Here is an 11,669-nt window from a genome sequence, read left to right on the forward strand (position 1 = left end):
GCACCTCTCTAGCGTTAAACAAAATGTCTCCAGACACTGGCAAATGTTCCCTGAATGGCAAAATTGCCCCTAGTTGAGAATCACTAATTGAGACAATCAAGATTGATAACATAAAAAAAAAGAGGGACAACTAGACACTATGTAGGTACCTCCTTAAGAAAGTACACAATACCATCTTATAACGTCTTAAAAACAAAACAACGTAAATCTCATTAAACCTCAGTCTCTGTATCAAAACAATTTACAGTAAATACAACGGACAAAGGAACATGTTAAAGACATCAGAAAGATGCAATCAGTAAAATCCACAGTATAGCAAACTCTTCAGAATAAAAAACATGGTTTCAACAACAAAAAACAAAAGAAGAGGTAGTATGTACTAAACTATTACGACTTCTAATGCTGTGTTTGAGATTTGCTCCAAAATATCTGAGATCTATGTGTCTCACCATTGACAACAATATATAGGAAACATGGCTGGACAGCTGAAGCCGGGTGATCAGAGGTTTGTTACATTTTTTCTACTTTTGTACATCTTAAAAACTTTATAATAAAAAAATCAAATCCTTTCATGTAAATTTCAACTAAAAAACTAAATTAGATGGTAAATATGAGAATGATAAGCTTCCCATAAGTATTCATTATACTGTTAGGTTTAAACTTGATGGTTCTTAATATATCATAGTTTATCTTAACGTTTTTTGAGAAATGGTTATTATACAAAAGCACGATTATATCAGATGATAAAACATTCAATAAATATTTTAAATTAAGGTTTAAATCAAGTTATTAAAACAATTTTTTTTCTTTTTTCTTTTTTTTGAGACGGAGTCTCACTCTGTCACCCAGGCTGGAGTGTAGTGGTACAATATCGGCTCACTGCAAACTCCGCCTCCCATGTTCAAGCGAGTCTCCTGCTTTAGATTCCCAAGTGGCTGAGACTACAGGTGCATGCCTCCACGCCCAGCTAAATTTTTGTATTTTTAGTAGAAGCTGGGTTTCACCGTGTTAGCCAGGATGGTCTTGATCTCCTGACCTCATGACCTGCCCACCTCGGCCTCCCAAAGTGCTGGGATTACAGGTGTGAGCCACTGTGCCCGGTCATATTAAAACAATTGTTATCCAGCATGCTGAGATACAGAAAAGGGGGGGAAAAATCCCGTAACGCATTTATAACCCATAGGTTTGAGAACAATTCATGGTACAACATTCAAGGAATTCCTTATCATTGTCACAAAAGGCCAAGACAAATGCTATGCTAGTCTTGAACCTTGCACTCCTGACCTCAAGTGATCTGCCTGCCTTGGCTTCCCAAAGTGCTGGGATTACAGGTGTGAGCCACCAGGCTCAGGCTCAGTTAAAGTAACACTTTCTGCAGTATCTGAAAAAGTATGCTGGTTTATTAGAGAATAACAAACTTTATTACTATTTCTGTGTACCTCTACCAAAAAGGTGGCTACTCAAAAAAAGGATCTATTAACTAGGCCATGGTACCAAGGCTTCCCTTGTGGGCATGTCCTTTAAAGTATTATTACTAAGATTTCCTCCACTAACAGGAGCGCCTAAAAAGCTGAGATGATGGCAAGCTCAAGGAAATATTAGGGGTTCCTGCCATCTTGCCTGTTTCAATCAGAGCAACTTCACTTTAACCAATAAAGTGTACATTTATAAATGTTGGGATTCCATGCAATTTCAGTTTAATAATAAAAAACAAAGCTGATGTAAAAATAACTTTAAAAAACCATATTCATAGCAGTAGAAAATATTCATACCTATACAAGGCTTAACATGCTGAAAGCAAGCTTTTGTGAGGTCACCTAACAGGGCAAAAGAACTCTGTCGAACTTCTGGCATTTTATCCTACAAGAAATAAGAAGAAATTAACCCCAATGTGATACAGAGAAACAGGCTTCAATTCATTTTCACCTTTCAAGTCTCACCTGCATACACTGATACATTAGTGTTAGGATGTTACTTCGGGCTACCAGCTGTTCAATGTTGCCTCCAAGTCCTTCAGCCAGGCCACTCAGTAAATCAAGAGCCACTATCATAAAATCTTTATCTGGAGCTTCATATTGATCTGGTTGAGCATTGTTTAGCTGAAATTAGACACAATATTTTTTGTAAGTTCGTTTTAAATTAACTACTGAAAAAGTTTGTATACATTATGCCTATTTTTGGAAAAATGTCCACCATGTCAAGAAGGGAAAGACATTTAAAAAAAATTACCATGGCTTGTGCAAGAGTCTTCTGTACTAGGTTTACACAACGCTGATACACAGGTTCACAGTACGGAAGGAAGCCAGACTGCAGTGCTGTGGCAACTGAAGATAGGCACTAGGAAGAATAAAGTACACATGCTAAATTTTCTGGTTACACTGAAGATTATAATGAATGCTTTAAACTATGCTCAACAGAATCCTGGTCATTTATGAGCTTGCTCTACTAGTTTCCGCAGTAGCAGGTGTTTTTTGTTTTTGTTTTTTCCCCCCAAACATCTCTTTTGGAAGCCATTCATTGCTGTTAGTTTGCGAGCCAATCAGGTCAGGTTTACTCAGAGGAAGAGTTTCTACAAGAAACATTATCCTTCAAGGACAGATTGAGTATTATGTGTTCATATTTTTCCCTAAAATTTAAGAGATTCATTTCATGCTCCCATCATGGTCAATGTTGTGGATGGACTTTACTGGGCACATCTGAGATCCCACAGGAAAGTAATATACATACAGTTGGCCCTCTGTATCTATGGATTCAACCAATCTTGAATCAAAAGTATTTAGAAAAAAAATTAAAATGATTTAAAGTATATTGGGAGGAGGTGCACAGGCCATATGCAAATACTACACCATTTTATATAAGGGACTTGAGCATCGCTGGATTTTGGTATCCACAGGGAGTCCTGGAAACAATCCCCTGAGGATACTGAGGAACGACTGCATACAAAAAATGAACCATAATGATTCTTCTTGTTTTGTTGGGCCCAGAATTAGTTGTTGCTCATGGTCATAAAAAATTTTAGCCCAGAATTAGTCGTTGCTCATGGTCATAAAAAATTTAACTTCTCTGGCTAAGGAAGTCCACGGTAGAAGTTGGTGAACTTTGAAATAACGAGGAGCAAGAATGAAAAGGACTGAACTGGTTCTATTGATGTCAATTCAACTAAGTTTCAGTGACTACATTTCACAGTGTTTTCAGTTACTACAACATATACAAGTTTGCAATGGAAGGGGTGTTAAAAAAAAGTAAGTACACATGGAAACATTTTCAAATTAGAAAATAAAGTACCTCCTTATTGGCACCAAATCCTACTACTTCACATATATCTATGAGTGAAAAGATATATATATACACCCTGGTATATATATCCTCCCGGTATGTTATCTACTGTCTATATAGAGTAGATAACATAAGAGAACTTAAAACTATAATTTATTATCAATTAAGTAAAGCAGGTTAGAGAACAACATGCATAATATAATTTCCTTTGTCTACTTCAGAATATAAATTTATTAACACTTTTCTTATCACATATACCCATTTTGGACTTGAACATGTGTTCTTGGCAACAGATTAAATATTACTAGCCCTGCATACCTCAAGTAAAGGGAAGAGATCTTTATCTTCATCCTTTAACATGTTCCATTTCTGGATCAGTGGAGGCATTAGCATCTGAATATATTCCTATTTACAATGACGAAAAACATATAAAGTTCCACTATCACATGTAAACAAGACCACTGAGTCTTTGAAAATTAAAATCCATTTTAAGCAATTGTGTAAAACCATTACAAAAGGCATTTTAAGAGTCATTCCTCACTTCTGCACAGTCCCTTTTAAAGTTTTCCTTTCTTCTGCCTACCTTTATACTTACATGACCATGTTCTAGTTTTAGATCTAGAACTAGTGATCTACTGATCTTTTATCCTTGCTGAAAAAGAAGTCTATCAACAAATACACAGCTAATCAAAATCTATTACTTAAAAAAATCACAATCAAGGAAGATCTAAGTTTTTCTTTTAAGTAACAGAACATTTTTAGTTCTGCGGCTGGGCATGGTGGCTCACACCTATAATTCCAGCACTTTGGGAGGCCGAGGCAGGCAGATCACTTGAACCCAGGAGTTTGGGCCAGCCTGGGCAACATGGCAAAACCCTATCTCTACAAAAAATTGGCCATGAATGGTGGTACCCGCTTGTGGTCTCAGCTACATGGGAGGCTGAAATGGGAGGACTACTTGAACCCAGGAGGTGGAGGTTACAATGAGCACCACTGCACTCTAGCCTAGGTGACAGAGTGAGACCTTGTCTCTCTCACACACACACACACACACACACACACACACACACACACACAAGAAAGAAAAATAAATTCTTTTTAGTCCTGAAACTGTAACGGCTGTTACTATACAGTACATTTTAAAATCAACAGGTAAACTTATATAGATGCATTTGTAGAAAAACAGACTTAAAATCATTTAAGTGTCAAACTAAAGAATGATCCATAAAACGAATAAACAGTTATCATGTAAACAGGGGCACAGATTCTAAAGACATTCAGAAAACCGCCACAAAACCAAACCAACCAACAGCAAAGCAAACCTACAAACTGCCCTGTACCAAATTTTAAGTATAACCTAAAAATAAAACAATTTCTTAAGACTTTTGATATAGCAATCATATAGAAGTCTATTCAGCAGGGTATGTGGAGCTATATTAAAATTCCACTATCACTTAAACCCTCATTAGACAAATCCATCCTCCTCTTAACACTACTGGAAACAAGGCACTTTTGCATTATTATTTAGCATTTTTAAACCTATTACCCCAATTTCTAATTGTTTTATACAGTATACTCCCCATACCTGCTGAGAAAACAAAGATGTCTAGATATGGTACTCTAAAGCTACAGTGTTTATGAAGCAGGAGATTCAAAACCACTAGGAATTATGTAAAAGCAGGTATCTGGATTCTAAAAACTTTTTTATCCCTTTGCTTTAGTCATTCTAAGAAGTATCAGAGCATTCATGTGAAATGCTGTTGTAGTTTCCACACCAAGTATACACTTAAAGAATACCATATGAAAGGGGATATACTTGCTGCCTTTGTAAGATCTATACTCCTAAAGTAGCAAATGCTAACTATTCACATCTCCCAAAACATCTTAATTTCCAAATAAACGCTAACCTATTGATTGTAACTATGCTATACGTTATTTTCCATAATAGTTCTTAACAGATACTTACTGGTTTGTTTAAATGATGTCCTACTGAATCTGCTAATGTTCCTATGGCATCATAAAGAATGAGCAGGTTCTTATGCTGGTATTTACTAAATGCAAAAACCAGAGTATCAAGTATATAAGCAAGGTAAGGAACAAGTTCTGTACAAGCCTCCTCTTCTAGGGTAGCAAAGGCACTGTTAAAAAAAAAAAAAGAATACTTACTGACTGCAAGACATATCTAACTCCTAATTTCTAAAATGTTTATGTTCTGTTTTACCCAATCAGAAATTTCCTAAAATGGTCTAAACTATCTGTTAATGAAAGCCCTGGTCATCAGCACTGTGAATTATTTACCCATTTCTTCTATAGCACTTGCCATAAATGATAATTATGTTGTTGCTTTGTATTTCCTACCAGCCTGTATGCCTCAAAATGGCAGGGACTGTAAACTCAGCACTTAGTATATGCTTAACAATTAATAGCTTAAAAAAACCCCAAAACCAGGTACTGAATGAATAAACTATAGGATCTCAAACATAATCTATATCCTCCCTCCCTTAAAATTATTTAGTGCTATATTAATCACTATAGCCCCCCTGTTCAATTTTCTTTCATCTCACTAAGAATATCTTCCAAATATGACTGCTTCAGATGGATTAAGGTCAAACTCAAATTTACTTTCCCTGCCAGGTGCGGTGGCTCATGCCTGCAATCCCAGCACTTTGGGAGGCCAAGATGGGTGGATCACTCGAGGTCAGGAGTTCGAGACCAGCCTGGCCAATATGGCAAAACCCCATCTCTACTAACAATACAAAAATCAGCTGGGCATGGTATCGCACACCTGTTGTCCCAGTTACTCAGGAGGCAGAGGCAGGAGAATCGCTTGAACCCGGGAGGCGGAGATTGCAGTAAGCCAAGATCGTCCCACTGCACTCTAGCCTGGGCAACAGAGCGAGACTCCATCTAAAAAAAAAAAAATGAAATTTTACTTTCCTTTGTTCAACAGTTTTTCTTCCTACTATCAAGGTCACCGGTAAAAGCAAATCTACTCGAAAAAGTAAGAACTATAAACATAAGCAGAAGGCCCTTTTAAAATATAAAGGTTTGTTCTAGGAAACTGGAATATGTGCAGTAATAATAGCAACTGCTGCTTTGATATGAAGAGACAGCCTCCAAAGCAACCAACAGAATGGCTACTGGAGCAGAACTACTAAGCACTCAAGACCTGTAACTGGTAAGTAACAGACCACAGGTCCCTGTGGGACTTTCTAAGTTATGGTGGTTGACCTGTAGTCTAAAGATGTCAATCTGCTCAAACTTTGTTATTCCTTCAAGAGTAGGAGTCCTGTCATCACTACTTCAGATGTTTGAGAGAATTAGGGTGTAAGATAATTCTGTTATAATAACCACTGAGTGGGAAAAATGGGCCAAGGAAGAAACAGCTAAGATTGACGTTGTCACATTTAGATCTACAAAATCATCAGGTAAAACCCGTATGACAAAATTCTCCTGGCCAAACAAAAAGTATAAAATATGCTAATATGCAAACCCAAAAGCTACAGATCCTGCAAAAAACTTCACCAAGAAGAAAAAAGAAAACTAAGCTTTCCGACGTAACTGGGAAATTTTCAATTACGAAACACTTCATTAAAGGTTTAACACCAACACTCCATCAGAAGGTTGAAAATTAGTTTTTCACTCCCACAAAGAATACTATGTTATGAATCTGTCCCACCTGCAGGCAGCTTCTTGTACTCTCTTGTTGCTATCCAGGATGCGCTTTAGCAATTCTGTCATTAATGGCTTCAGGTACGTGTCTGGTGGCTGGCTGACTACCCAGTGTGCATAGCGGCTAAGAGTCCAGCATGTTATGGAACGCACAAGAGCCTTTTTATCAGAGAGGCACTGAATAAGGTGAGGAATAAGCTCAGGCAAGTATGGAATCATGCCCTGCATGCAACCTAGAAAAAAAATAAATCTTTCAAAATGCTAAAATTTGGTTAACATTATTTTGGTTGATCATGAAAATAAAACATGTATCTATGAAAAAATCCAGAATATTTCTACTGCTATAAATATACTACAATAACCTATACCAAATTTTTAAAACCCTGAAGTTAGAGCTACTTGCTCCCAAGCATCTTGTAATAGGGTTAGGACCTCATTTTATCTCTGCTACACAAATTATAGCTTTCAGAAATGCCTATAACGTGTTTCAATTTCTTCTAATAGATGTTTACTGCCAGAACAGAATCAATAATAACCCTTCATAGAGAATGATGACAGTCTTGCCTTACTGTGTTTCCTATATTTACCTAAGGAATCAAGGATTTTTTTTTTTTTTAAAGCAATGGGGATGCTTCAGACATCAGAGCCTTTCATTCTGTTCCCTTAATTTTTTTTGTTATTTTTTATCGAGACGGGGTTCTTGCTCTGTTGCCCAGGCTGGAGTGCAATGGCACCATCTCAGCTCACTGCAACTGCCACTTCCCAGGTTCAAGCAATTCTCCTGCCTCAGCCTCCCAAGTAGCTGGGACTATAGGCGCGTGCCACCTACACCCAGCTAATTTTTGTATTTGTTGTAGAGACGTGGTTTCACCATGTTGGCCAGGCTGGTCTCGAACCCACCTCAGGTGATCCACCCACCTAGGCCTCCCATAGTGCTGGAATTACAGGTGTGAGACAACATGCCTGGCCTCTGTTACCTTTATTATAACAAAAACATTTTGCAAAATATCTGGCTGGGGTTAGAAGCCAGCATATGCCTGTTTAATACCAGTTATCTGCTTCAAAACAGAAATTCCTTAAAGTAGCCTAGCCTTATTAGTACCTAATAGTAGTAGTAAGAAGCCAACTTACATAATTCAAGCTGGACTTAGACTTACCTTCAGCAATTGCTCCTAAAACCAAGATGCCTGATTCTTTAACAACCCATTCATGATGAAAAAGTAATTCTTTCAAAAGGGGCAAAATATGTGGCAGCAGCTCATCACGATACACATTTGCAAGAACATCCAGGGCAGCAGCAGAACATTTTCCTAAGGAAATATTTAATTCAAAAACATTACATTAACCTCTTATTACTTATGTATTAAAATATTTACTGTATTTGTAACTCTATTCATATCTCTAATACAGAGTTTTAAAGTAAGAATTCAATTAAATAGGAGGTAGTCTGTCACATGAAAACATTCTCTGTGTTTTTCTTTTTTTCTTTTTTGAGACAGAGTCTTGCTCTGCTGCCTAGGCTGGAGTGCAGTGGCACGTTTTTGGCTCACTGCAAGATCCGCCTCCCAGGTTCGAATGATTCTCCCATCTTACTCTCCTGAGTAGACGGGATTACAGGTGTACGCCACAATGCCCAGCTGATTTTTTGTATTTTTAGTAGAGACGAGGTTTCACCATGTTGGCCAGGATGGTCTCTAACTTCTGACCTCGTGATCCGCCCACCCTGGCCTCCCAAAGTGCTGGGATTACAGGCGTGAGCCACCATGCCCAGTCGAAAACATTTTCTATTAAGATGAATATTTTTTATGACAAGAACTTACTTGGCAAATTAATTGTGAAGACATTGTATTCTGTACATAACTGTCATACTGTAATTCTGCCTATACAGAAAAACTAAAACAAATACTGTGCTACTCAAGTCAATGCTTCTAATATAACCACTCAATATGATATAATCATATTACAATCATGATTACAATCAACGTTACAATCATGCAAAAAACATACATTATTAATTCTGCTTAACATTTTCAGCAGCAGATCATCTAGAATTAAATACACAATTACTTAGCTAGAATTTAGACACAAAAATTGGAACAAAAGTCACTGGCACATGAAACATAACACATGCTTGAAAATACTCTTTACAGACAAAGAATTAACTATGGGACTATAAATCAACCCAGATTTTATTATAATAATTTAGACAAGAGCAACAAAATCGAAAAATATCATTTAACTGTGACGGGTAGGAACATGTTCCTGAAAGTTCATGTGTTGGAAATCTAATCCCAGATTTTACTATCATAATAATTTAGACAAGAGCAACAAAATCGAAAAATATCATTTAACTGTGACGGGTAGGAACATGTTCCTGAAAGTTCATGTGTTTGAAATCTAATCCCTAAAGCAACAAAGATGGGAGATGGGGCCTAATAAGAGATGATTAGGTCTTAAGGGTTCTGCCCTCATAAATGGTTTAATGTTATTATTGCAGGAGTGGGTTAGCTATCAAAAGAGCTAGCTTATTGTAAGTGTGAATTGAGCTCTCTCTTATGTGTGTCTTTCTGTCATCAGATGTTGCAAGAAAGTTCTCACCAGATGCAGCCCCTCCACTCTGAACTTCAGGTATCCTGTTATAGTAGCACAGAATGGACTAAGAAAATATCAAAAATTTCAAAAATCAAAATATCAAAAAAAAAAATCAAAAACTAGGCATAGCAAATGATGAATCACAAACTACTAGACAATAATAAAATCCTTAAAAAAAAAAAAACACACACACCATTACATTGGCCAGAAATTAACACCTTATCTATCAGTAAGGATCTTAGTTATAACGCATGGTAGATCCATACAACTAAACAGTACACTGACATGTAACAAAAGGAAATCTAAATCTGTATGTACTGATGAAGAATGAGGCTTATGATATACAGAAAGAAAGCAGCAGAGTACATATCATCTGATTTCACTTTTAGAAATTTGGCTTCTCCTCTAGTTATCTGTGTAATGACCTTGAGCCATCCTGCTCCCCCAGTCTGAAAGTAGGCATACACTGGGAGATAATCTGTAATAGTAGTGAACACCATGGGTTGTCTTAACAAGTGAGACTTGGGTCCCAATACTAGATGTGCTTTCAGTACTAGCTATGCTAACCTTGGGTAAATTTCTCTTTCTGCAGTTTTCTTACCTATTTCAAGGTTGTTGGAAATCTTAAATATAAATATGACTTTATTCTTACTTATGATTAAATAAGACTTTCATATGCATGTAAAGTCCTTGGCCTAGTGCCTGGCACATTAGGCACTCTAAATAGAATGTTAGCTATAGGAAGCTGAAGAGGCAACAAAGGAATCAGCATTATCTAAAAAAACGAATGACACAGCCCAGACTAATAATGTCTGTCCTTAACTGCTTTATTCACAGTTATTAGAAAGTCCAACACTTTGAACTAGAGTAGGGGCTCTAAACTGGGGGCGATTTTGCTCCCCCAGGGGATATGTAGCAATGCCTGGAGGCATTGCCGGTTGTCACAATTGTGTTTGTGCTGCTGGCATCTTTGGGTACAGGCCAGGGATGCTGCTTAACATCCCACAATGTGCAGGACAGCACCCACAACAAAGAATTACGTGCATGATGTGGCATTCACATGTAGGAAAAAAAAAAAAACTTATGTGGCCCAAAATGCCAATAGTGCCAAGGCTGAGAAACCCTGAACTAGAGCAGTAGAGGTTTAAAAACCAGCAAGCAAGCAAGCAAAATCAGAACACAGGTGTTTAGGTTCATCCCCAATTAGGTGGGCCTGAATGCTAGCTCCACAGGTGATGTGATTTGCAGCTAAGGTTGGAAATTAACATATTTTAAAAAGCATATTTCATAAGTTTTCTAAAATTTTTTTTATTTTTTTATTTTTTTGAGATGGAGTTTCACTCTTGTTGCCCAGGCTGGAGTGCAATGGCACGATCTCGGCTCACCGCAACCTCTGTCTCCCAGGTTCAAGCAATTCTCCTGCCTCAGCCTCCGTAGTAGCTGGGATTATAGGCATGTGCTACCACGCCCGGCTAATTTTGTATTTTTAGTAGAGATGAGGTTTCTCCCTGTTGGTCAGGCTGGTCTCGAACTCCCGACTTCAGGTGATCCACCCACCTCGGCCTCCCAAAGTGCTGGGATTACAGGCATGAGCCACCGCGCCCGGCTTCGTAAGTTTTGAACATAACAAAACAACTTACATTATTTTAGAATTACCTATGATAGCCAATTCTCATGCAAATTACCACACAAAAAACACTCATGTTCGAAAAACCAAAAAAGCTTGTGGTAATGTTCTTACAGTATTAAAACAAACAACCTTTTGAGAAATGGTAGTTTAAGAATACAATAATGATAAAATAAGAGCAGGCCCACCAGGAAAATGCAAACCAAAACCACAAAATACCACCTCACATCCACTGGAATGACTATAATAATAAAGAGATAATAATAAGGCAAGTGAGCATGTGAAGAAACTGGAATCCTTCAGACAATGGTGCTAGGAAAGCAGAATGGTGCAGTCACTTTGGAAAACATCAATTTCTCAAAAGGTTATTTCTCAAAAGGTTAAATATATGGTTACCATATGACCCCAACAATCCTTCTCCAGAGTGTCTACCCAAGAGAACTGAATACATGTTGGGCCAGACACAGTGGCTCACGCCTGTAATCCTAACACTTTGGGAGGG

At 37.6% G+C, this 11,669-nt stretch overlaps 1 protein-coding gene across 3 annotated transcripts in view; it reads right to left on the reverse strand.

Moving 5' to 3' along the window:
• The window catches only part of TNPO1 (transportin 1), a 98,888-nt gene that overhangs the window by 18,795 nt on the left and 68,424 nt on the right, over positions 1 to 11,669 (reverse strand). For all 3 annotated transcript variants that reach the window (XM_011959279.1, XM_011959280.1, XM_011959281.1), the window contains exons 12-18: positions 8,106 to 8,258; positions 6,956 to 7,181; positions 5,243 to 5,414; positions 3,595 to 3,681; positions 2,230 to 2,337; positions 1,941 to 2,099; positions 1,773 to 1,860 (exon numbers count right to left, since the gene is read on the reverse strand). In XM_011959279.1, the coding sequence (XP_011814669.1) occupies positions 1,773 to 1,860; positions 1,941 to 2,099; positions 2,230 to 2,337; positions 3,595 to 3,681; positions 5,243 to 5,414; positions 6,956 to 7,181; positions 8,106 to 8,258 (993 nt within the window). The remainder of the gene's footprint in view (positions 1 to 1,772; positions 1,861 to 1,940; positions 2,100 to 2,229; positions 2,338 to 3,594; positions 3,682 to 5,242; positions 5,415 to 6,955; positions 7,182 to 8,105; positions 8,259 to 11,669) is intronic.

Source organism: Colobus angolensis, unplaced genomic scaffold (assembly GCF_000951035.1).
Source record: "Colobus angolensis palliatus isolate OR3802 unplaced genomic scaffold, Cang.pa_1.0 Scaffold49, whole genome shotgun sequence".
Classification (NCBI taxonomy): domain Eukaryota; kingdom Metazoa; phylum Chordata; class Mammalia; order Primates; family Cercopithecidae; genus Colobus; species Colobus angolensis.